We start from the raw sequence: 27,479 nt of genomic DNA, 5'->3' as shown, positions 1-27,479 counted from the left end.
TGGAGGGAAGGGGGAGGAGTGAAATGTAACTTCTTTTTAAACTTGGGATATTACTCTTGTACACAGCTTTTTTTATAGAAACGTGGCTAATACAGGTCCAAAAGACTAAAAGAAAATTATGACATACTTTCATTTAGCAATGTTATGTTTGTGTGTTGTATGTGCATATGTAAATACTGTTGTTTTTTTTGTCATAAGTTGTTTTATTTCTGCATTCTTGAATGGTGACTTCTTTTGAACTATCTTGCAAGCTTACTTCCCTAAGCTTGAAATCTGGAAGCACTGATACTCATTACAGTCACTGCTGCCAAAGGATACTGTTTTTTGAATTAACCCAGATCTTAAACTTGAGTGTTTTTACCAATAATCATAGAATCATTTAGGATGGAAAAGACCCTTAAGATCATCAAGTCCGACCATCAACCTAACACTGCCAAGTCCATTACTAAGCCACATCCCTAAGTGCTACATCTATATGTCTTCTAAGTACTTCTAGGGATGGTGACTCAACAACTTCCCTGGGCAGCCTGTTCCAATGCTTGACAACCCTTTCAGTGAAGAATTTTTTCCTAATATCCAATCTAAACCTCCCCTGGTGCAACTTGAGGCCATTTCCTCTTGTTCTGTCGCCTGTTACTTGGGAGAAGAGACAGACCCTCACCTCTCTACAACCTCCTTTCAGGTAGTTGTAGAGAGCGATAAGGTCTCCCTTCAGCCTCCTTTTCTCCAGGCGAAACAACCTCAGTTCCCTCAGCCACTCCTCATAAGGCTTTTTCTCTAGATCCCTCACCAGCTTTGTTGCTCTTCTTCGGACACACTCCTGCACCTCAATGTCTTTCTTGTAGTGAGGGGCCCAAAACTGAACACTGTATTCAAGGTGGGGTCTCACCAGTGCCAAATACAGGGAGGCTTCCCTAGTCCTGCTGGCCACATTATTCCTGATGCAGGCCAGGATGCTGTTGGCCGTCTTGGCCACCTGGGCACAATGCTGGCTCGTATTCAGCCAGCTGTCGACCAACACCCCCAGGTCCTTTTCCACTGGATGGCTTTCCAGCCACTCTTCCTCAAGTCTTTAGTCCTCCTTGGGGAGTCCTGCTTTAGCAAGGGAGTTGTACTAGATGATCTCTAGAAGTCCCTTCCAACTCTGAAAATTCCATGATTCCGTGAAAATTTCGTGATGATCACTGTGCCCAAGGTGGACTCCAACCATCACACCACCCACAGCTTCTTCTATGTTCATAAACAAAAGGTCCATCAGGGCACCTTCCCTAGTTTGTTTCCTCAGCAGCTGTGTCAGGAAGTTATCTTCTGCCCATTCCAGGAACCTCCTATACTGTTTCCTCTCTGCTGTATTGTATTTCCTGCAGACATCTACTAAGTTGATGTCCCCCATGAGAATAAGGGCTAGTGATCGTGAGACTTCTCCCAGCTGCTTATAGAATATTTCATCTGTCTTTTCATCCTGGTTGGGTGGTCTATAGCAGACTCACAAGTTAAGAATATTGTGTATTCTTACATTGAATTTCGATGTTGCAATTATTAGGAATTAGAGTACTTCAAATTAATCAGTGGAGTCTTCTGTTACACGTGCAATATGGGCTATTTTGAGATTTGATTTTGGTTGGGGGCGGAGGGACTTGAGTAATCTTTGCAAGACTCTTGGCACTAGACTTCATAGGAGTCCACGGACCTTTATACAAGACATTAATGGTCCCTGTATGTTATGAACATAGTACAAATTTTATTTAATCACGCTAGATACAATTTTACAAAATTAAGATAATTCAACCAATGTTAGAACCAGATTTTAATTATGTGGCTAACATATTCTGCATTTACTCTGCTGTTGCAGATCATGTGTCTCAGTTCTTACTGATCAAATGAAATGGAGTAGGACCTTTAGAATCTGTCTGTAGGTGCAGGTTAATGAAGTAAAGTGTGCATATACTCAGGATTTATGTGTATTTGCGTACTTAACATATGATAGTAGCCTGTAATTTTTACCATGACACGGCTAGGAAGGAACAATACTCTATCTATGCCCACAGCCAGCATCATCTAGCTATGGAGGAATAATATTACTAACCTTTGTCTATAGTGTAATTTAAGAATTAATTTGTTACTTATTCTGTGTTGAAACATGCCTTTTATGATAGTAAAGACAAAGATGAACCTAATTTAAATTAGACAGAATCTCAAAGGAAAATGTGACTCATCTATTGTGAACGTTCAGAAACAGAGGTAAAAAGAAATATTTATGAATTCCAGTTCCAATCTAGCTTGTGATATTTAAAAAAAGAAATCTAATACTGAACTTGAGTAATAAAGCTGTATGAATGTTTTATATTATGGCATCTGGTTACAAGTATTTTTATGTACTTCTCTGTTTAATCTGACAGCCAAATGCAAACCCTGTAGTTTAGAGAGGCATCCAGAAATTCAATATATGGATTTAATGTTCCTGGTTGGTGTTTTACTGTTTACAAAGAGCATAAGTCTTCTGACTTAGGAATAATTATTATAATACACTATAATGCTTTATAGATTGTATTAGAAATATTACCCGTTTCCCTGGTTTCAGAATAGAGTGAGTTTGTAAGTTTATGGAAGGAGGACTATTTACACTTAATTAACAGGCAGGTAAGAGCATATTAGGACCCAAGGCATTGTCTACAATGTATTTCTTATAGTCATATATTGGCTAAGCAGTTCTGAGCCTTAAATTTCAGTTAAATTAGTTTAATTCATTTTTTACTGTTGGTAATTGTATTAGCTATACCAGATATTTTTAAAGAAGGGTAAATAGAACCACAGTGCCTATTAGATCATATCTACCATTCAGGACAAAATCCATTGTAAGCACAGACACAAAAAATCAGGGGCATGATTTAATTTCTCATTCCAACAGCTTCTTCTAAAGCCAAATGGAGGTAAACAAAAAAAAGCAAAAGGTGAATTACTATATGTTTTGATGTGAAGGTTGTATAGTGATACTCAATGTTTCAGCCATTAGTTAAGGAAATAATGCTCACTCTTGCAACTATCCCTATTTAAATCAGTTTATATGAGTGAAAAATTATCCTCACGAGTAAAGATTTGTTCTGGATTGTTGCCCTAAGATTACAGTTTTTCAAATGCTATTTTGATGGCTAAAGGGAAACTTAGTAGCTAATATTATTCTCCACTGTAAGATGTTTGTCCTTTTAAACAAAATATATCAAAAGTATATGAGGAGATGATCTGGAATGGAACGTTGGAGGCAGAAGCATATCTCCACAGATCAGGGATAGGCGAGGTCTGTGATTACAAGCCGAGAAGGCCAGATATGCTTGTGTATACAATGGAATAAAGCATAAAATATTCTAGGAAGAAACTATATTGGAAAAATTCTTGCCGTTGAACTGAAGTATGTCTATGGCCACGAGAGGTAGTTTGCTTCAGGACTTTGAATAGCCTTTTCAGAAGATGGAAGGACAATAAATTTCTTGGCTCTAATTCCATTCTAGATATTAGTAGGAACTGTTTACCTCTCAGCCCACCTGAGGGCAAACAAGACAGACTCTATCCTTTATACTGTCCACTGAGTAGTGGCTCTAAAAGAAGGTGATCCCTACCCATTTTCAGTATCTTTTGCAAAAAGCTGTTACTCGTTCTCTGCTCACTGTGCACAACCATAGTTCCAGATCAAAGTGGGTACCTACTGTCATTGCAGTCCTATCCCTAATTTTTGTTATCAATAGGCAATGTATTCAGGGACTGGAAATCTGCTATTCCTCAGCATAATAGAAATGTGTAAGGAAACCATTGATAGCCCTGTTCTAGGCATTCAGTGAATTTCTGGGAGCATCCATTGATTCAGCTAACATAGCTTCTGATGGTCACTTCATTCACACATCACCAGCTATCACGTGTGGCAAAGGCAGCCTTGAAAGCATTATATATTTGTATATCAGGGTCTTCATCCCTTATCTGGTTTTATGACCACAAATAATAAAATTTTTCTACAGTAGGCTCCTGTTTTTCCTCCCTTCTTCCACAACTATTTCTTCCCCTCAAGACATTGCCTCTTTCTGCCTTCCCAAGAATCTTGGAGAAAACAATGTGCTGGGATTTAATAACAAATTCTGGGATCAGGGTAGCCCAGCACTGACTCTCTGATGACTCTCCAAATAAAGTTGCACTAATGGAGACTATCTGGTGATGATACTTTTCAAAGACATTTCACCTGCTTTGACATGCTGGTTATACTATCCACACAGTCTGTCTCATGTAGTCCTCAAAGCTATGTGTCTTCACATTGTATAGGACAAGCCTTATTGGAATAAATCTCTTAGCTCTATGCTGAACTGAGAAATTAAGTGTAAAATATGTAAAAAGCTTATGCATATAAAGCAGAAGACATAGTCTTCAAGGACAAGTAAGTTTATTTCAGCAGAAACATTGTCAAACATGACCTAAGAGGAGTGAGAAGCTAAGCAGTAAGTAACTGGAACTCACAAGTATAGATCAGAGAGACATGGAGAAAGGACAGTAGCGAGGACAACTATACCTACATATGAGGCTAAGAAATAAATATTTCTTAGGGAAATATTTTCTTTCTCACGGAAGAGCTAGTTAGTATTGTGAACTTAAGAGAACAGTATCTTTGGATCATAAAGGACGCCAAAACAAATATCTGCTTATCTTTAATCTCATGCAAACAAATGAAAGACAGATCTGTTTTCCTTTTCTCAGGGCTGTGGACAGCAAAGATTGTCTTTGCTACCATGAAATATTTTGCAGCAGATCTTAAAAAAGTACAGAAATCAAAGAGCTATCAACAAAATGTATACTTCCTTTGGCATATTCATTTCGGTTCTGCTTCTTGACCATAGGGCTGGTTCTGGACAGTTTCTCCTGGATATTCTAAAAAGGGGCCTCTACAGAATAACCGATGTGTGAATCTCTTAAATGGACCTTAGGTCAGCTTAGAAAAAGGCCTTTCCCTGGAGGCCTTGTCAAATGTAAGGGTTGAAGTATGACAGGATTTTCCTGGTGCTGTAGTTTTGTTTCTAATTTCAGGAGATCTGCACAACCACATTTCTTGGCAGGTTCCCACAAAAGTTGCGGATTTGACTTGCTGCCCCAAAAGACTAGCTATGGATTTTTATATGGTCATCACTGTACATTTTTTCCTGGATTTAACCTGGTTCTCCTTACCAGGATCCAAAAGAGGGGAAGAAAAGTTGTGCTAAAGGAATATCCCAGGAGATAGTATTGTATTGCTGCTGTGCTATTTCCCAGTGGCGAAATTTGGCTCCTAGTCCTATTTCCTATTTCTGTTAGGAAGGACCGGCTCATTGGCCCAAATTACAGCCCTCGAGACACCTGGGGAATCACCTAAGAGATAGGTAGGCTGCACCGCACACATACTGTTTTTTCACTATTAAATATGTGGAGTGGTTTGTTCTTGGTGTTTGCTGAAGGCCTGCACAGGCATGTAAGGCTGTGTGTTTTGTGGCCTGGGGATGGTCTGCCTTGAGCATAGCTCCTCTTTTTTGCAACCCTATTGCCTGTGGACACAACACTAGCACAAATTGGACTTTAAGCCTCAGGTTCACCTGCTGAGGCCAGCTGGTATATACCAAAACTGAACCAGTTAAGCAATGTGGAAAACATGTAACTTAGAGTTCAAAGTCAAGACAGAACTATCATGGAATATTAATACAGACAGAAAATCAGAGAAGAAATGGTGGTGTGGGAAGCACTGTAGTTGTGACAGACACATTCTTTATATTCTTATATTTAGACTTTGAATTATTATGTAAATAAGCATTTTTTCATCTGTGCATTTGATTTGATTATGTGTTTGATTTGGTGTGTTACCAAAGCCTGTATAAACTAAAAGGCTGCCAATTATAGTTATAAAAAGTTGCAGCAGAATGAAATATTAGTGCTTAGGAGGTTTCATAACTATCTGTATCCTTTCCATAGCTATTTTCTGCTGGAAAAATCACAGGCACCAGAGCAGCCGAGCTGAAAGGAAAATATACCCTGCTGCATAAGACTGTCATAAGGTACAATGTTCCTTTTTTAGACTATTGTTTAAGTAGCCAAAGCATTACATATTTAGAGTAATTTTCTGCTGATGCTGAAGCCTAATTATCATTTAAAGCTTTCTTACAGTGATTGTTCATAGAGAGGAAGCAAGAAGACAACGTCAAAAACTGGTATTATTTAATAGGAAGGAGCTAAAGGCTCATTTCTAAGAAGGAAAATGAGACTGTCACATCTAAATAGGAGTGAATTTTACCCTCAGAGAATATTGACAGTCACATTAGACAGGACTGCTAATATATTTAAAAGGTTAGAACCTTAAGCTTCAACGTATAAATGAAACTTGGAAATTAGGTGTAGTAGTTGTCAGTCTGCCCTTCTCTGGTACTCGCTGGAGGAGGGAGAAGAGAAGAGATTGTGCACATCGCCCAATGCCAGCTTTGAGCAGGGCATGTGTGAGTCGAAGGAAAAGAAAATGGAGGGCCGAAGTGGAACAAAATAATACAGTTGTACTAGGTGAACAGTGTGTGACAGAACAGAGCAGTCCTACTGCAAATATTGCAATACTACATTAGTATTTGTAACTAATAATTTTGATATTACTTACGGTATACCCATAATTATCAGTAAAATCAGCGTCATGATACTCCTGTTATATTTCTGTAATACGTATCTTAATATCCACCATTAACAATATTTTAGCCCAATTTCCCTGACAGTTCACATCAAAACCTTTATGGTAATTCTTATTATAAGAGAACCTGTTACTGAAGCTATGGCTTAATTTAAGGATTGTAAAACTAATTCAAGTCATACTGGCTTACTTGGGTTATGCTGGGATTTGGTGTGCCTCCTGGCAATCTGAATAGAGGTAAGTGCTAAGTAATATGAAGTAATTTGAAAAAGGGTTCCCAGAATCCTGAAAACATAGTTTTTCTTGGGCTTAGCTGAGTCTTCTAGTTTCATCTTAATAAAATGGTGAGTTAGAATATGGCCCTGACTGTAAAAAAGTCATCTGATTTTATTCAGATTATTGCATAGCAAATATTTTTGGGAAGCAAAATTAAAATCAGCACTCCTAAACCAGTTCCTAGAAAAAGTAAGAAGCATTTCCTTAATGCTCAGAACTCAATATATTATGTGGATGTTGGATTAGTTGAAGGTAGAAGGCTTCTACCACATTGATGTTCACTGAGCTGAAGTAGAAATCCAGTAACTGCTGAACTTGATTGACTTTTAGCCAGTGTTAGTTTGAAACCAGCCTTTGGTTGGAAAAAATACAAGCATATTACTATATATATTATTTTATATATTTATAAAGCATCCTTTTATATAGAACATTCTTTTATGTAAAGACAATTGCTTTGTATGTATAATAAGTGGAATATGGCCTAAGCAAAAACAAGACTCAGCTGTCTTTTCTGTCACACATAAAACTACCGTAAACACCATGCACCAAAAGCATGAAAATGTCAGATGGTAGATTATATCTCTCATTCTTTCCATGGTTCTCACAGGAGAACGAAATTGCCGTACTTCTGTAAGTAGATCAGAGAGAATCATGTCACATTTTTTACTTAGATGTAGTCATGTCAAAGCAAAATGCCAACGAGTACTAACTCCCACAGGTAAATTTCTTTTACTGCTGAAATAAAGCAAGGGAAATCAGTTAACAAAAATTGATTGTGATCTCCAGTATATTTTAAGGACATCAAAAGTGGGATTCACTTGCCTATATGCTAACATCAGTAGGCATGCACATCTGAACTAGGTATGTAGAGTCCCTTTATGGTCAATAGAAAAAGATAGGGACCACACACTTCCTCCTTATATGGACATCTCTATGTGTCTGGTTTTCTCCATTGGCTATAAAGAGCGTCCTGGTGATAGGTTCAGTATGTGTGCATACTTTTTTCTTGCAATGAACCATTCACAGAATCAATACCACTTTTTAATTTTTAGTTCTTCACCCTTCCATATGCAGTACAGTTCTGTGGATCAAGAACTTATTTTTTCAGTTATCACAGTTGAATCTAATTTCTTTGCTAATTAATCCCCATCTGTCCCAGTGCTGTTACAATGCCATGTGGAAACAAATGAACAAATGATGCCGGATGAGGTCTAGAGGCTGTGTGTGTTCTTCTTTCATTTAGTTGCATACAAAAATCTCGAGAAAATCTTATGCAGTGTAGATCCCTGTGACAGCTATGCCAAATGATTGCAACTTATCTCTGTAGTATACAATACAAATTTGTCTAATATGATGAATGCAACTAGTCTATACGCAGATATATTCCAAAACTGTTGCTAGAGTACACAGAGTTGTGAGTATATAATGTGGTCCTTTGTTTAGTGGTAAATAGTCCTTTTTTTTTCTTCACTTAAGTTTTGCGTGATTTGGCATTCTGGAAAGCTGAGAGATGTCACCTGGCAGATAACATCTTCGATACATTTCTTCAAAGTGTTATGTGCTTTTAAATTTATGTTTGCTGCACAGCTGAAATTCGGGGTCGGCTGTCAGCTGTCATCCCATTCTGGTGCTGTCTCACCCATCCACTTTGCAGTGAGGCTGCACATAAAGCTGATGTACCTGAGCTCATATTTGGCCCCTGAAAACCAATTTGGTGACACAATAATGAGGCTGAATTGTAAATTTTATTTTTTATTATCTCAGTTTAAGAACCTAATATGAATATTCTGATACATCAAGCTGTAAGAAAGTCAGGCAATAATGATAGTTCATGGACAGTTTGGAAATATAATTTTCTTAAGCCTATGTTAAATTATTAATCACTTCACACATTCAAAATCTGCCACACCAGACTTGGCAAGCCTACTTTTGCACTCATGTGATTCTAGATATGTGCATTGTGTAGATGTTCAGTTATTTCTTCATTGCCTTCAATTAAATCTTCACATGAAAAAATACTGTTGGCTACTATAGTGAGCAAGATCTGGTCTACATTTCTAGATTCAACACTCAGTTCTTGCTTCTATTTTGATCTTTTTATTATCTTGAAAAAATCAATACTAAGAATTTTGGTTTTATGTAAGAACTTACATTTTTATGTAATTTCATGTAAAATTTGTTTTGTGTAAGAATTATGTTTGTAATTAATGTGTATTACTGCAACCAATTATATTTTCTCCTAAAACAGCATACACTCTGTTGGACTTAAGGAAGATCTAAATATTGTATAGAATCTTGTGTTGATAAGTCAATTTATTTTTCCCTTAAGAGGTTACAATGTAAGTACCTCACACATGAAGTTATTTGTTCATGATAAAGGCACACTCTTGTTTCCTGTTGAAGTCTGTGGTTTTCTTATTTTCTGGTTTAAAAAAGGAAGTGGTTATCTAAGTACAAATGTTAAAGAAAACAAAACCTTTTCTCCTATATTATTTCAGCTATGTTTATGCAGTATAGTCAATTGTATATTTTGTGTTTTTATAGTTACCAGCTCAACTCTGTTCTTCAGTGTGATACGTAATTTTTTTTTTGGTTACTGAGCCGTAAGTGTTATCTTTGAGCTGAAATTTATGTATAGAGTTTCTCAATATGGGAGATTCTAAATTCCTTTGCTTTAAAAAATATTAAATTACATTATATTTTTAATTAATAAAAGGCAAGTGATAGAGTTCTTTATTCTTCCACATCATTTGTGAATAATTTTAGTATACCATTGTACAAAAGTTATAATGTAGTAATATTGAGAAGGCGTACACAGTGATTTCTGTAGCATAAAGTTTATATGTTGTCCGTTGTGTATGAATTTTCATACTGTAGTTCCCTTTAAGACTTTTCCACAATAATCCATAATGTATTTTTAATCCATTTCCATAATGTATTTTACTAACAGCCTTTCAGATCTGTTATTCAGCTATCACCACACGGGTTCCCAAGTACATTATGAATACCAGTCTCCTGACATAGAATATTAACAGTTTGTTGTTTCTGTGAAGCTAGACTTTGGTGACACAAGTCAAATCAGCTAAATGATCATGTCTACAAGCCTTATAATAAGCTTCCACAGAAGTCCACAAATGTATTTGTAGCTTGTGTATCGTTAAGTGAGTTACTTCAGGTACTAGTAACACTACAGCAACAGCAATGCAATTCAGCGCTGGGTGGGTGTCCTGGTATTCACTAAGAATTTAAAGGTGTCATACAGCCCAGACTGGGCCTTGTCCTGGTAAACCCTTCCCTGTTATTGGTCCCCACACCGATTCAGATCTAGCCTTCTGCACTTCTTAGGATAAAACAGATTTCTTGTCTCTTCACTGGTTCTAGGAGGTGCTAGGCAAATAAATTTGACTAATCATAGAATCATAGAATGGTTTAGGTTGGAAGGGACCTTGAAGATCATCAAGTTCCAACACCCCTGCCATAGGCAGGGACACCTCCCACTAGACCAGGTTGCTCAAGGCCATGTCCAGCCTGGCCTTGAACACCTCCAGGGATGGGACCTCAACAACTTCGCTGGGCAACCTGTTCCAGTGCCTTACCACCCTCAAAGTGAAAAATTTCTTCCTAATGTTTAATCTAAAACTGCCCTCTTCTAGTTTAAAGCCACTCCCCCTCATCCTATCGCTACATGCCCTAGTGAAAAGTCCTTCCCCAGCTTTCCTGTAGCCCCCTTTAGGTACTGGAGGGCCGCAATAAGATTCCCCCAGAGCCTTCTCTTCTCCAGGCTGAACAGCCCCAACTCTTTCAGCCTCTCCTCATAGAAGAGGTGGTCCAGCTCCAGCCCTCGGATCATCCTCATGGCCCTCCTCTGGACACGCTCCAACAGGTCCATGTCCTTCTTATGTTGGGGACTCCAGAGCTGGATGCAGTACTCCAGGTGGGGTCTCAGGAGAGTGGAGTAGAGGGGCAGAATCACCTCCTTTGACCTACTGGCCACACTTCTTTGGATGCAGCCCAGGATACAGTTGGCCTTCTGGGCTGTGATCGCACACTGCTGGCTCATATTGAGCTTCCCGTCAATCAGCACCCCCAGGTCCTTCTCCTCAGGGCTGCTCTCCAGCCATTCCCCGCCGAGCCTGTATTTGTGCTTGGGATTGCCCCGACCCATGTGCAGGACCTTGCACTTGGCCATGTTGAACTGCATGAAGTTGGCATGGGCCCACCTCTCCAGCCTGTCCAGGTCCCTCTGGATGGGATCCCTCCCCTCCAGCGTGTCTACCTTGCCAAACAGCTTGGTATCATCAGCAAACTTGCTGAGGGTGCACTCAACCCCGCTGTCCCTGTCACCGACAAAGATGTTGAACAGTACAGGCCCCAGTACCGACCCCTGAGGAACGCCACTCGTCACTGCTCTCCACTTGGACATTGAGCCATTGACCACCAATCTTTGAATGTGACCATCCAGCCAGTTCTTTATCCACCGAGTGGTCCATTTGTCAAATCCATGTCTCTTCAATTTAGAGACCAGGATATCGTGTGGGATGGCGTCAAACGCTTTGCGCAAGTCCAGGTAGATGATATTGGTTGATCTGCCCTTGTCCACTGCCACTGTAACCCCTTCGTAGAAGGCCACCAAATTTGTCAGGCATGAATTGCCCTTGGTGAAGCCATGCTGGCTGCTACCAATCAACTCCTCTTTTTCCACGTGCCTTAGCAGAGTTTCCAGGAGGATCTGCTCCATGATCTTGCCAGGCACAGCGGTGAGACTGACTGGCCTGTAGTTCCCTGGGTCTTCCTTGTTTCCCTTTTTGAAAATAGGGGTTATGTTTCCCCTTCGCCAGTTGGCAGGAACCTCACCAGAGCACCACAGCTTCTCAAATATGATGGCTAGTGGCTTAGCGACTTCATCTGCCAGTTCCCTCAGGACCCACAAATGTGTCTCATCAGGTCCCATGGACTTGTGCACCTTCAGGTTCCTCAGGTGGTCTCACACTTGATCTTCACCTACAGTGGGCGGTTCTCCATTTTCCCAATCCTCGCCTTTGCCTTCTGTGTAATGGGCAGTGTGGCTGCAGTCCTTGCCAGTGAAAACTGAGGCAAAAAGTCATTGAGTACCTCAGCTCTGTCTCTGTCCTGGGTAACCAGTTCTTGCATTTCCTTCTGGAGAGGGCCCACATTTTCCCTAGTCTTTCTTTTCTTGCTGACATACTTAAAGAAGGATTTTTTGTTTGTCTTGATGTCCCTGGCCAGATTTAGTTCTATCTGGTCTTTAGCTTGTCTAACCCAATCCCTGGCTGCTCGAACTATTCCTCTATATACCTCCCAGGCTACCCGCCCCTGTTTCCACTCCCTATAGGCATCCTTTTTCCATTTGGCCATGTCCAGGAGCTCCTCGTTTATCCGTGCAAGTCTCCTGGCTTTTCTGCCTGCCTTCCTCTTTGTAGGGATGCATTGCTCCTGAGCTTGGAGGAGGTGATCCTTGAATATTAACCAACTGTCTTGTTAAAATTAGTTGAGATGAATCCCACTCCAAATCTAGGTATGCAGAAAAAAACCTTCACATCAGATTCCACTGCTTTTATGGCATGGTAGGATAATTCAGGTTCAAACAGACCTCAGGAGGTCTGTGGTCCAACCTCCTGTTCAAGGCAGGGTCCTCTGGGAGATCAGACCAGATTATTCAAGACTTAATCCCATCTCATCTTGGAAACCTTGAGTGAAATATTATCGGTAGGTAAAGAAGTATAAATACAAAGCTTATGCTTCTCATTGCCTGATTCTAAATTTTTCTATTTAATGTAGTTTACAGGAATCTGAGATCCAGCTGTTGCAGGAAGCCAAACATCTTAGTGCAGAACTGGAACAACAGCAACATGACCTGGAAAAAGCAGAACAGTTCCCTGAAGAATCCTCCAGTGAAGTTTCCCGAATAAGGCAACAACTTCTGAGTTGCCAAAATGAATACAATGCTATTAAAGAAAGAGAGTATGAAATTCAGTTCAAGATGGAATGGTAGGTGATAGTGGTCAAACACTACTAATTTTATCATAGCTTATCTACAAAGATAACAACACGGAATATAATTCAAACTCCTCTCCATCTTACATGGACACATTTCTTGATTACTGTTGTTAGACAAATTGCCACAAAGTTTCCCAAGTAACAGCAACTTTTCAGTCATGAATAAAATTACTCTGGTGTGATATTTGTAGATTATTTTAATTTTAGAAGATGCTACAGTGTCCTCTGAAATGCTGTTTAAAATTTACTATGTTGGAAAATTAGTGTTTAGGTAGGCAAAATTACCAGGAACAATTCTAGTCTAGGACACCTTTAATACAAATTATTAAAGTGTCTCAGAGGCCTTGTGACTGGGATTTTATGGAAACAATGTCATAAATAGACTCAATGCTATCTTTAACATCAGAAGTACAGTTTATTCAAGTTCTTCTGTTCAGGTATTTAAAGGAGGAGAAGTAGTTGTATATTCTCATATCAGAAAAATGAGAAATTTTATGTGAAAGAAGTGAACACTTGACATTTCTCTAAAAGGAAAAAAGTCCAGAATAAGCTTGATATTGTATATATTTTAATTATCTGCATATATGAGTGTGTTGTACTGGAAGCTTTTATAGTAAAATTACAAACAGTACTATTGCATTTTTTAAAATATGTACCTATGGGAATGAACTCATATTTTTATTGTGTCTTCAATTGAAGACATTTACATTTACAGCTGTAGTGTAGTTGGTGTATATAAATGCAAATAAATAATGTCAGCAGCTCAGCAGTTAAAAATATTTTTCTGCAAGGAGAGCAAGGGCACTGTACAAACTGCATAAAGCAGATTTTTCTGGCAGTTCTTTCTTGATTTTTTTTCAGAGCCAAATGTTTGCTCTAAGAGAGAAAGAAACTTGAGAAAGAAGCAAATTGGGAGTGGGAGAAATAAAGAAACATGGAAAGCATCTGGAAAAAATTATTTGCTATGAGATAACTAAGCAACATGAAGCTTCCTGAAGTAATTATTAATACAGAATTCATTGCAATTTCTAAGCAGTCCAGAAATGAGCTCTTCAAAATATTGTGCTTTTTACCTATTTGTCCTCATATCTTATGAACATTATTCACTAATTTTGCATCACTTTCCAAAAAAATGATGGGATTTTATATGTTTATGGGATATTTACTCATACTTTATTTTCTACCTCTGCTCAAAAGGAGATTTCTGTCCTACACAAAATGCAGTTTAGATATTGTTTCAATTACCCTTGCCCATTTACTGCATTAATTCTTATATATGAATTGAATATCCTATTTTGCAGATTTAAAATACACTTTTTAGGGCAGTCATACTGTGAAAAATGTCCATTCCCTATAATAAGAAACTTCCTCTGTTTGGTTTTACATATTGCATGAGATCAAAACCAGCTGTACGGTCTTGACCAGAAGTCCATATGGCACAGTATCTAACGGCAACCAAACGCTCAGGGATCTCATGAGCCAAATTCCTCTGTATTTAGGAATCCTCAGTTGATCCCTCTTCCTTGAACTTCTCCTGTCTCCTCCTCAACTATATAAACTTCTTGTCATTGCAACACTCTGGGCAACGAGTTCCACAGATTAACTACACAAGAACTGCCACCTCTTATCTTTTTTGGACTTGGCTCCTACCAGCTCATTTCATGCTCTGTAGTTCTTGTATTGGATGAGACACTGAACATCTGATCTTCTCTTTGTTTTCACTGCTGCAGGATAGTTTGATAGATATCTACTGTACCGCCCCCATCCCCAATTTGTCAACTTTCTAAACTGAAGAGCTACAGATCATTTAGTTGTTCCTTGTTTGGAATCTGTTTCATGCCTAGTGGTACCATTGGGTCTTACGTGTGTTGTGGGTGTGGACTGAGGAGGATGTGCCTTGGTTATGCATGGAATTGTTTCCTGGGACAGAAAATATAATAACAGGACCAGTAGAATACATATCTATGTAGGCAACAGATGAGTGAATAATAGTGGGGAAATGAGCTATGAAGGAAAACAGCCAATGACTGTGAATACATGTTTGTAAAGAAGGGATGGGTTTGGTGCCTGTGAAAGGCAGGGAAAATGAATGTCCAGAGTAGAGTTGTGAGTAGCAGGTGATTTAATAGTAACACATGTAAAATGAAGATCTGTATGCCTGATGGTTTTATACAAATAATAAAGTGATGTCTTCTGAAATATCTGTGCATGGGCGGTGTCACAGGCAAAGGGGAAACTGCATCAAAGATAGTCTAAGTTTGCCGTTAGGTGACTGCTTGGTTTCCTTCATTTCTCAGAAGGATAGAAACTCACGGTCCAAACTTTTTTGGCCCTTGATCTCTCTGGAGCACAGTTTCCCTTGTTGTCCAACTGTGTCAATACAGTCCCAGCTGTGCTTGGCACTTACAAGAAAACATCTCTTTGGGAATTATGACTAATGGCTGTTTAGTCTGAAAACAAGCACATTGCTTATTTACCTTTTTACATATAGCAGGCGGGAAACACGGAGGGGGAAAGCTTTTGAAGGGAATATCTGTGTCTCTTATCTATTGCTTTATCCTTTTCTTAGAAGTCTTGGATCTTGTCTACTCAGAAATACTGCAGAGCTGGAAGTGAGAACGAGCCTTTGCAGATCTTCTGCTTCCTTGTTTCTGTAAGCCTTTCTTTCTCTGAAGCATCTCTCTAGTCTCTGCTACCTTTACTTCCTGCCTCAAGCACTTTCTCTGATAGCTCAGGTCACTCAGCACCCTTTTGGCAATCATTCAAATCTGACAACTTTTTCTCTTGAGGAATCATATAGATATGCCATAATATTAGCAAAGTTATTTTTTCTCTCAAGGTCCCTTAGTATTCTATGTTCTCTTTTCCTTACTTCATTTCCTGTTTGCTTGCCTCTGGAAAAATTTTTTTTTTCCAGATCAGATGGCTTTTTCAACAGCTGAAGGTGATACTTCATCTTCTGTTTTATTTCTTTATTGTTCCAATGAGTATTCAACTTTCCAAGAGTAAATTTAAATTACTTTCAGCACTGTAGCATCAGCAGGTTTTCATAAAATTTGTGACTTTTTTCGTAGCTTGAATAGGTATATAAGGTACTCAGAAACAGCTCTGATGCACTTTAGCTGTCAGGGAAGTCGCCCTCAGGGTGACTGCTTGGGTGTGGTGTACCCTCACTGTCGGTGTATGCCTCCTCTACCAGTTTGTGTTCCTGTTCTGTTGCACTGGGTTCATTGCTAGCGTGTCTGCCCGCGTGCTCTGCACAGGAGGGGAACAACACTTGGAAGAATTTTACTGAGGTTATAAAATTCGGGCCACTATGCCAAAATCAGAACTGACTCAAGGAGTATTCTTCCTCTCAAAAACTATTAGGCAAGTGTAATAAAGTAAAAGGGAAAATAGTGATCCTAATTCAGTTCTGGTGCAATTGCATTCAGAGCCATGAAGTTTCTGCATATAACTGTAGTGGTTTAACCACAGCCAGCAACTAAGCACCACACAGCCACTTGCTCACCCCAGTGGGATGAGGGAGAGAATCAGTAAGAGTTAAAGTGGGAAAACTCGTGGGTTCCGATAAAGACAGTTTACTAAGTAAAGCAAAAGCTGCATGTGCAAGCAAAGCAAAACAAGGAATTCATTCACCACTTCCTATTGGCAGGCAGGTGCTCAGCCATCTCCAGGAAAGCAGGGCTCCATCATGCCACAAAGACAATCAGAGGGGTGGAGCACCTCTCCTATGAAGGCAGTTTGAGGGAAATGGTGCCTACAAGAACACTGGAGAGGGACTTTTTACAAGGGCATGTAGTGATAGGGTGAGGGGTAATGGCTTCACACTGGAAGAGGGGAGATTTAGATTAGATTTCAGGGAGAAAGTTTTCACTATGAGGAAAAAATAAAGATCTGCTTTTCTTTACCAGGTGATAGTATCAATAATAGTTTATTATTGAGAAACCATAAATTTATCATCTAAATTATTTTATCATCTAAATTATATATTTAAAAGTAAGCAATTATTTTGTAATGAAATTATCTTTGACAAGAGTTTGTGAGGTTAAAGGTGCCTCATTCTTGAAAACAATTCTATTTGAAAGCCTAGGCTCAGTCTACAGCCCTCACAGTCACTTGTGCAGGTAGCAAAGTGTCTATTCACTGAAGTACTACATGCCATTGCATGCAAGTCAGGATTGCAAAACTGAGTTTGTCCTTGTAGAAGCATTGCAAATATGGAAAATTATTTCAATGCTTGTAATTATTTCAGGATTAGTCACCCAATAATTAAAATTGAAAAGTTAAGCTTTCGTCCGCAGCTTTTCTAGTAAAGAATTACAAGTCATAAGTAAAATAATTAAGTTACAGTTGAAGTTTTTATCAACTAGTCTTGTGACTGCATTGTCTGGTACATACAAACTAATTACAGCTAAGAGCCTTACTGGAATCTCATGCTGGCAGCTTGTCAGCTGTGATATCTTCTACTTGTGGTCACTAGATTTTATTTGTGAGGTTCTGAACACCTTCTGTGGATTGCTTAGCAATCCCAGCTATGTGTCAGACTAGCCGAAGGAGTTCGCTTTCTTGCATGATGGGTTTCATAATGATAACAGCATTATGTCTATTTTGTGGGCTGAGGAACTGAAATGGACCTCTGTTGACAACTACCACTACATTTCTTAATCTCGCTGACTTAATTTTTTTATTTCTGTGTCAGTTTGCAGCTGTAGACATCTCTCAGGGAAAAGTCTGGAATGTATTTTCATTAATGGTCCAATTTTCCAACTGCTTTTTTTAACTCGTTACATCTGCATCCATGGTAGCTTTTCAAGTACAGTACTGCTCTTAAGCTTCATGAAAATAAGTAAAGCAACATGAGAAACAATTGCAAACATTAATGCTTAAACTTAAGAGTTTCATCTTCTTTTCATTATGTATGTTGTTATAGGTATAATAATGATAATAAAAACATGATGTTGAAAAACACACTCATCAAAGAAGGGCTATAAAATAATGGGATTTATAAATGCCACTGCAACTATTTTGTTTGTTATTGTGATTGATGTCTAAGTATTTTATAGGCACTCATGAAGCTGATGTCCATATATCATGGATTACAAGATTCAAATGTTAAACGGAAAGACCAGATTTTCCCTGTTTACCTCATGTGAAGCTTCTGTCTCCATACAGCTATTAAATCAGAGATTAAACTTAAAATCTTTGAAGAATCTTATTTGATTTCTTAATCTGAGTGAATCATCCTGGTCTCCCTTTAGAGTCAACAGAGAGAAATATGTTATCTTCAACCAGGAATTTATCGCTTCCTAAAACATGTACCTGGGATGTCAGATGACTTTCCTTTTGGTGGTTCCTGGTTTTATCCCTGACAGTAAGAAAGCCTGGGGATGTTACTGTACATGTCTAACTTTTGGATATGGGCAGCTGGACCAAACTCATTGCTCAAAAGGGAGAGATTTGACTGTTTTCTTTTACCCCCTCTTTCTTTTCACACCTTCACTGTTTATTATGTGGAAGTTGTTGGTCTGCCGGCTCTTAAGGTAACTTGGTGCTTGCCGTTCGGTGTTGCCTTTGTTTATGTCACAGAAAATGAGGTGTTCAAATCGTTTTACTTTTGCAGGATGGAAAAGTCTTTGTGGTGAAACTGGAATGGCTCCACAGGAATCTGTCCTCATGAGTGAGGAATGTGACAAAAGAAAAACAGTGTCAACTTTGCTCTCCCTCCTGATTTTTGGGATTGCTCTTTTGATCATCTGGCATGATATTAAAGAGGGCACAGCATGGACTGATGACGAGCACTGCAGTACCTCTTTAATCAGTTTGCACAGGACTTATTTAATCAGGTTTTGTGGCAGTCACAGTTATGGGTATTTGTTCAGAGTGGACATTTATTGTAATTAGTGTGATTATGCCAGTCCCAAGGAGTCCAACTAGGAATCCTGCCAAAATTTGTTTGAGAATATGATCTGTCCTTATTAACTTAATTATACACTCAGGCAACCTGTTATTAAATGAAAACATTGTGTTTGACCTCTCTGGCATTCCAACACAATATAGTCAATTGTAACTTATGGGCACGGTACACAGGAGCTGACCAAAGATTCTATCACAGAATCAAAGTAGCTCGATTTTTAATGCAGTTTGATCCCTGTGCTCTCTCTTACTGACTTTAAACAGTGGCACATAAAAGGAATAGTTTCTGAGCCCTATTGCAGCAAAGAAGAAATCACCTTATAGTATTTCCTTCTACTCTCTTCTACTTGCACTGTACACCTGCAAAATACTCCTGTGTCTTTCTTCGCCCTTGTGTGCAATTTAAGTTATAATAGATTTTTCAATAGAACTTTTTTTTTTTTAATTAATTTTATCACTTTTGGGGGAAGACTGATCTAAATTCAACTTTTTTCATTGAAAGATTTGTTTGGCAAACTCATTCACTCTGTGGGTGTTCAAACACTCTGGCATTCAAACGAATTTTTAGATTTACCAATCCCTATAGAGGCATTCTTGTAGTCTGCCCGTACAAATATACATACATGCCGTAAATCAACAACATCTACTCTCTGTCTTTATTTTTTCTTTGCTCTTCATCTGAGCCAGAGCTTGTTCTTCATGTTTTGTTGTTTGGGGGTTTTTTGATTGCAACACCACCAACCCGTTCTCTTTTTTGACTATTTTCTTTCCTTGACTGGAAAGATGTTGCCTGAGGCTTCCAGGTATAAGCTTTGCTCCTTTTGTTGGAGGACCAAAGTGTAAGAAACAATTTCGTGGGGGGTGAAGGGGAGAGGGGGGGAAAGGAAACCTTAAAGCAACACTGATAAAGAATTGAGCTCAAGATTCCAGGGAGGATCCTTCTTGAAGCTGACAACTAGGAGACTGATCCCTCTCCCCATGACGACCACCTTCTGAAACACGAACCACCACCCTGCAAAGTCTTAGGCTGCCACTGAAATGTGTCAGAGAAAAAAGAAATACTAATCAGCTGCCTCTCTTCTGTATCAACCACATTCAGAGGCAACTGTAATAGTTGCTTTGGGTAGATGGGGCTGCCCCAGGACTCCTTTGCCATAGTTTATAGCTCTAAGTGACACGGCTATTTCATGAAAGCCTGTTCCTTTCTCTTAATACTCCCCTTATCTAAAGAGTTATTTATTCTAACAGACTGCCCTGAGTCTCAAGGAGTCCTGACCAGCACATCCTCCAGCTGGAGTTACAAACACAAATTTATGTGCCGAGTTGATTCTTTGCTATATCTGGGATAGAAGATTTGGTTGTTTCACCTATTCCCCAGATTTATAAACTGAGTCTCAGAAATGTAATCATAGGTACTAATTGCATTGCAAGAACCTGCCTCCTTGTTCCCAATGAATAGCACAAGGACTTAATTAAGTTCAGTTTGGTTGTGACAGCATGCAGACTGCTGTAGCCCAATTTACCTCCTATAGGTGCAGAACTGTCCCATGCATGCACTGGGCATGTATTGACATATTCTTCACTAGGGCTAATTTTTTATATTTGGCAGTACTTACCTACCCACCACCAAGAAGCTCCCTATTGTAAATCTAACAAGCTTGTTGGTTCAGCTTCACTTTTTTAGTTACTCCTTCATTTTTCTCAGGTCAGCATTACTAAAAATACACCCAACAAATCTAAGAGCTTTTCTATTTTTTCCTTTCCTCCTTCTGTTCTCCTTCAGAATCTGTTTCTATTGTTGCCTGAAATTAAATTGCAACGTAGTTTTGGATATAAGTTAAGATCACCATGGGTATTCAATTTCGTTTTCTACTATGCCTTATTGACTTAGTCTACATTCCCTGTCACTTTTCAGTGTTTTTTTACACAGGAGCCCGCTCAGATTTGAGGAGCTTCACTTATCATTGTTTACAGTGTGAATGTGTGCGTGAGCAATCACTCAAAGGAAGAAGAAAGTTTCTCACTAGCAACTGCACTTTCTTTGATGTGTGACGTCTTTGTGGATATTTATAACCCACCTACTCTTTCTTTTTGCCTCAGTTCCATGTTAAAATTTTGTTTTCTGAGGTTGGGAGGAACTGTTGGTGTTGGCTGGCTTCTGACCTGTTATACTCTGCTGGATAAGGGTGAATGAGGCATAAATGCATCCTTGCAGGAGATGGTAAGACTAAGAAGAATCAAGTTCAAAAGTTTAGATGTGCACTGTAGAAAAAACCTGCATATGTACGACCAGTCTTTAGGGACTTCCAGTTACCAGTCAGCAACCTGTCTTTAAATCTGGACGTCTTTCGATTGTGCCTGGTGATAATTCACCATACGTTTTAGTCTAACACAATATAGTCTTCTATGCTTTTTATTGTTTTGCATATTACTAATAAATAAATTTAGCTCTGTTTTGATTTTCCTGTAGTTTGCAAGAAGAAAAAAGGCTTCTGGAGAATGAATATGAAAGAATTCCAAAACAAAGGGTAAGTATGAAACATGAGAAAGCCATGGTTTATGTTCTGCCACCTAACATAAAAACAACAATGAAAATGTTTTCACAGTGTGTAGCTCTAGAGCTCTGGAATACATAGAAAAATCAAGAGGTACATTTTATAGGAGAGACTATATTATAGCATTCAGGTTTGATAACTCTAGGGCAAGCAGTCAATAACTGAGTCAGAAAAGATCTGGCTTTTCTTTACTCAAGAAAATTTTTTACTGTATTCAGCAAATGGATTCTGCATGTAAAGATAGCTGCAAATTTTTGGTTCTAGGATATGAGTATGGAAAATACCTTTGCAGTCATAAATCATGATGGATATTTGTGGGTTTGTTGGAAATAAAATTCTGCTGGTTATTGATAAAAGAAACACACAGCTGGTAAAAAACGATGCTTTATACTTGTTGTAAACAATGTTATCATCATTCAGTGTTAATGATTCTATCATATCATATTCTATCGTATCACTGTGATACTGTGATACTGTGATATCACAAGCCTGCCTGCACAATGTAAAAGGGAAAATAAAAAATATCTGATTTTTAATTTCATTTTTAAAGGAAGTGGATAAGAAAATTAAACAGTTGAAGGAAAATTGTGATGAACTCTGCAAAGAAGTAATCCAGAGGAAAGCAGAAATTATTGCAATAAAGGAAGATGTTTCGTCCAAGCAAAAGCTGATGTTAACAGACAAGAAAGAAGTGGAAAAGCTTCTGGAGAGGCAGGCTAATTTAAAAGTAACACAAAATTAATATTGTGTGTATATATATATGTCTCTGTGTGCGCATGTATGTGTATATGGGTACGTGTATTTGTCCAAGGAAACGGTGAATATTCTGGATGTTGTTTGTCGTTCCAAGTTAATTAGATGGCATTACCTCATATATTACATCATTTTTTAATAAGCATGAAACATGCTGCTGTGCCATATCCATTATTACTCCTTTAGGAAATAATAATAGTCATAATTTTGATTTAAAAAGTGGTTTCTATAATGACATGTTTGCTATGTTGTGTTATTGTAGGCTGCTCTAACATTTGCTTAGATCCAAGGTAATACAGATTTAGGCTGAAAATTAAAAAACATACCTAGGTCTTTGCTGCTTTCCTTTCCGTGGTATAAATAACATAATCAGATGTATTAATAATATTCAAGCATAATTTTTATCTTGCAGACAGAATGAAAAGGTGAATATAATGTTTAGTTTTAAAACTAGCAGCTACAATCCCCTGGGACAAGCTTAAGTAATTCGAAAATATGTTTCTTGCCCATTTTCACAGCAGTTATCGGTGAATATTACTTCTATGAAATCTCACCACATTTTGAGGCTATCAATCTAAACTTTCTGTTTTGTCACTAGGATGAGCTAGTTAAGATCCTTGGCGTTCCAGCACAACTTGGAAAAGAAACCGAGAAGATGAATCGGAAAAAAATGTATGCTTTTAATAAATAATTATATATACATAAACATGTATGTATGACTGCTTTTCATCCATTTGTTATAGAGACAGCTGAGTATAGCTGTTGATTCAAATTAGGATCAACATTTTAAAAAACATCTATAATCCACTTAAAATCCATTCACTGTACTGAAAAATACAGTATATGAGGCGAAACATTTTAAATTTAAGTACGGCAAAGAAAAATTTAGAACAAAGCTTGATCAAATATTGCTTAATCATCTTACTCTGATGCATTACTATATGTCAGAACTACTTAGATTTTTAATGGAAAATAATGTTACCATGTAATCTAGAGATTAGCCTTTTTTACAGTTGCTAGTCCTCAGTGACTGTATATTAGCTTATCTCTGTTGGCCTCAGTGAAACCGGTAGCTTTCCCAGCTAGCAGTCTGGCCTGAGCTAAATAATCATTCTCCCTTGATACTTCTGTACCAGTTTTTTTCGTCAGAGATGCTTTGCTGTAAGCTCCTGATGTGAATTCTAGTCTCTAATATTTCAGTACAGAAAGTGTAAGCCAGTAGCCAGTCTTATCTTTATCTCTTTTATGTAGCTGGGTTTTTTCTCCTCTGAACCATGACATGTGCTGCCTTCTGTACATGTAAAATCTAATTAGCACTGTGCAGTTTCAGCCAGGTCACTCACAGATCCAAGTTCCTCCCAGATGAAGGATGTTTTTTGTACCCTATTTGTTCATGAGGTTGCAGTGAAGTTTTTGTGTCTCCTGCTTGCAGTCAGTATTTGTAATATAGAAATTGTTTGACTATGTTAAATTTCGTGGGTTTAAAACTTGTATAATGGTTTTCTTCTACATTTTCCTCACTGCTTAACGCAACTGTGCTATCATAAATATACGAAGTTTTTCTTATAGTGTTTCAGAAAATCAATTTTAAAAACCTAGTACATTGTGTAGATTGTTATTAATAAAGCATTTAAATGAGTATTTCTACTTGTGTTGCATCACAGAATGAAATAAATAGAGTTTCCAGCTTTGGGAATAATATTTAGAAGGGTCACACCCATGTAACTAGTGATTCGGACAGAAATCAGTTTACTAGAAGTCTTTTTAATACTGTCATGGTGCTAAGCTCCCTTGATAGTCCCATGGCCATCTTCGATTTTATTGTTGAACTATATTTGCATTTGAAGATCTTCACTGTATGTAGTCTGCTTTCAAACATATAACGTAGATAGTTGTGGTGTTGAAATTATTTTGTGTGTCCATGAAAACTAGCAACTTACATTTTGCCATTTAAATATGCATGTGGAAATGTTAACCCCTACTGTTTCCTTAAAATATATCCACAGCGATGCAGAGAAGAAGAAAGAAGCCCTTAATGACCAGATAGAAGAGTTGAATGGTACCCTGAAAGCCATTGAAAAGAGGACTGAAGAGATTTTGCAAGAAAGAGAAGATGTAATGAAGGAATTGGATGGGAAACAAATTTTGCTAGAAAGCAAAGAACGAGAATGCATTACTTTGACAAAATTACTAGAAATTAGCAGAGAAAAGGAATCAGCGATCCTATCAGACAGGTTAGAGTAGTAGAGATAAGCGAAGTAGTATGAGTGAACAGTTCTCTGTTCGCAGAGTTCTATTTCTTTTTTCTGCTGTATTGCTTATGTTTTCAAGTTTTATGCTGCAACCAGTGCAGACTAGAAATCATCAGGCTTGTTTTTGACTTCAGAAGTGTTTATATAAACTACTGGAATCTAGGATCTGGCTTGAAGAAGAACATCAAAAAGCATAAGCATTTGATAAAATCCTGGGAGAGTGAAGCTGGATTTTGCTCTGAAAGGGAGATATTTTAGAAGGTTTCTCTCTCCAGTGAAAATATATTTTTTTTTCTGTGTAACCCACAGAAAGAAAATTGAGCAAGAAAAAACATGCCATTATTTTCATTTTCAAATGAGGATCATAGATTTCTGCACCCACATACTCCTTATTTCAGTGTGGACTGATTACTCATGTCTTTAATATTCCCTTGAATTATGAGCTTATATATACTTGGTAAAGTGAAATAAACTGTTAGGTTGATTGCAAGCTTCAAATGACACTTCTTTGCAGAGGTAAATGTAGAGTTGTAATCATAGCCATACACCCAGCAATAATGCTTTTTCCTTTAAAGTTTGTATTAAAGGACAGTGGCACTTTAAAGTGAAATATTTGAGTGAAGCAAACTTATAAATATTCCCTCATACTTAAAAATGTGTTTCCTTCTTCTTATAGCTAATAGTTCCTCTGGAATTTTTAGCATATTTAGAACAGACTGTGAGACCTCATTGACATCATTAGGAATATTATCATTGACTAAAGTTATAAAATGCTACCTTTTTAGGTAATTTGTGTCAGTAGTTTATGAGTTTATCTTGCTGCTTAGCCATAATGACGCAGTACTCAAACCCCATTAAAATGATCATGCCTGTTTTCATACATGTCTTGGTAAAATTTACCTGTTTCTAAAATTCTGTGTCTAACTATCTAGAGAAGCTCTGGAAGATAATTTAAATAAATGTGTCTTGGAGAAAAAAAAGCAACATGATATTCTTATTCACAAGCAAACACAGAAAGACAGAGAACTGAGAAATTTAAAAAAGATGGAGTTACAACGGAATATGATTTATGATTCCTTGGAACAAGATAAGTCACAGCATAAAAGACTCAAATTAGAGGTCTGTATGAATGCATTGATCATAAGTATTCTAAGTTTTTTTCCAAGAAATCTATCATCTATGAAATCTTTTGACTAGTCCTAAAAGGGGGAGGGAAGGAGATTGTTTTAAGTCTTATGCATATAAAAGTGTCAACAGTGTTGCTACAACTACCAAAGAAACCTCTAGGTGCTCTGGCTGTGGTAAAAATAGTGCATCAATATATATTTGGACTATTCTAAAGAAATGGATTTTAGGTGGGAGCATCCTGTCAAGGAGAACTAGGAGATTGTATTGGCACTGTGGTGTCATGTCTTCATTTAAAGCATTGTGGAATTGTGGTCATTTATGAGTGAAATAATAGTGACTTTCCCATTGGCATCAAAGAAATTTGTATCAGAAAAATAGAGCCAAGTACTCCCTGGCTCCCAGATGATGAAAAGATACATCTTTTTAAAATTTGAAGGTTGTTTGTACATTACTGTAAATAATTTATAATGTATTTAACATTATTCCAGGGGACAGGAAACTAGCACTATATGAAGTATACTATTAAATAATACAAAATAATTCCCTGTGTTGTCTTTGTTTCCACTCAATTTTCAGCTTCCTCATCTCCTCCCTGCATTAGTATTTCACCCATTCCTCTTCCTGTACTTATTTACTCTTTTATGTTTTATTTCTGCCTTCTACTATGCTGATTTTAAAGGCCAGTCTCATTCTGCTTGTCTATTCAAAGCATTTCCTTTCTTTTCTCCTTCCAATTCTTTCTTAAAAATTTACTTTGTCTGTAAATTTTTCATGTTCTCTTCCTCTTATCACTGGTTATTCCATTCCCTCTTTCTTAAGCTTTTCTCCTATACTAGCTCCTTGCTTAGTATAAATTAAAGTCAGTCTTAAAAAATTAATCTTGCTTAGTCAGGTGAATATTTTTTTCACATGACTTGATGTTTCCTACCTTGACACACTGTCCTTGAAATTTTTCTTGGCCCTTCTAAGCAATTCAAGGCAGAAAAATGTCTTATTTATACCACTGTAAAGTTTTTAAAAATACCTGTATGATATCAAAACCCACACATACTTAGCTTTGCTATTTAAACAACTCTAAACATTACTCAATAATATTTAATATTATTAAATAATACCATTTTTCCCCTGTGTCCCCTGAAATTCCTCCTGTATTCACATGTGTATTAATTATCTAGTAATATAAGCCCACTTGGGAGGAGGGAGGAAAGCTCTATAACTACACAAAAATTTTTAGATTGAATTTCCTGACTTATTGATTAAATGGCTGTCTCATATTCTAAACTTTGATCTTAAAGCTCACACTGAGTTTTTGTTCAGTATCAGCTAAGAGAATCTGGGAAATGATATTTTTTCCTGTGTTCCTGTTGTAGAAATATACCTGGAGGAAGAATCACAATTGTTCAAAAGCATAAAATACTAAAATCAAATGCCGTAATTCACCGGCAGCTGTGGTTAGAGTTTACTGTCTTGGATGAGATCCAAACCCAACCCAACCCCTTTACACTCTGTGAAAGGGCAAGAGACCTGTAACGAGACCCTTAAAGGTTAAGTGGCACTGCAAAGGGTTCCCTCAGTGCTAATGCTGGGTTAGGTTATACTATAGGCTTGTATGTGTTTTGCAAGTAGCAGCATCATGGGGGTTGGGGGAAGGGAATGCCAGCAGAGATAGAACTGGAATTCTCTGCAGCGTTTTACTCCGGAAATTGCAGGATGCTACCCTAACGCAAACAGGCCATGGCAATATAGTTGTTTTAACCCATCTTCCCCACACTGTTTGTTTTCTTTGATTCCTTTCTTGCATCTTTTAGAAGAGTAAACGTGAAACCACCTCTCCTCTCCAGCACGGTCAGTTGAAATGCAGTACAGGAGTATGAAAGACTAGAGTGGCAAGCTTGATTCTGCTTGGCCTTT

General features: G+C 37.9%; 1 protein-coding gene across 1 annotated transcript in view; it reads left to right on the top strand.

Moving 5' to 3' along the window:
- The window catches only part of CCDC146 (coiled-coil domain containing 146), a gene marked incomplete at its 5' end in the record, with an annotated part of 75,973 nt that overhangs the window by 27,811 nt on the left and 20,683 nt on the right, over positions 1-27,479 (top strand). The window contains 7 exons of the mRNA XM_082490003.1: positions 5,974-6,056; positions 12,746-12,955; positions 21,351-21,408; positions 21,986-22,162; positions 22,787-22,860; positions 24,195-24,422; positions 25,373-25,559. Coding sequence (XP_082346129.1) covers positions 5,974-6,056; positions 12,746-12,955; positions 21,351-21,408; positions 21,986-22,162; positions 22,787-22,860; positions 24,195-24,422; positions 25,373-25,559 — 1,017 coding nt within the window. The remainder of the gene's footprint in view (positions 1-5,973; positions 6,057-12,745; positions 12,956-21,350; positions 21,409-21,985; positions 22,163-22,786; positions 22,861-24,194; positions 24,423-25,372; positions 25,560-27,479) is intronic.

This window comes from Vanellus vanellus (genome assembly GCF_965231255.1).
Source record: "Vanellus vanellus genome assembly, chromosome: 1".
In the NCBI taxonomy this organism is placed as follows: domain Eukaryota; kingdom Metazoa; phylum Chordata; class Aves; order Charadriiformes; family Charadriidae; genus Vanellus; species Vanellus vanellus.
Note: the sequence above shows the minus strand (reverse complement) of the source record. Positions and strands in the feature narration are given on the sequence as shown.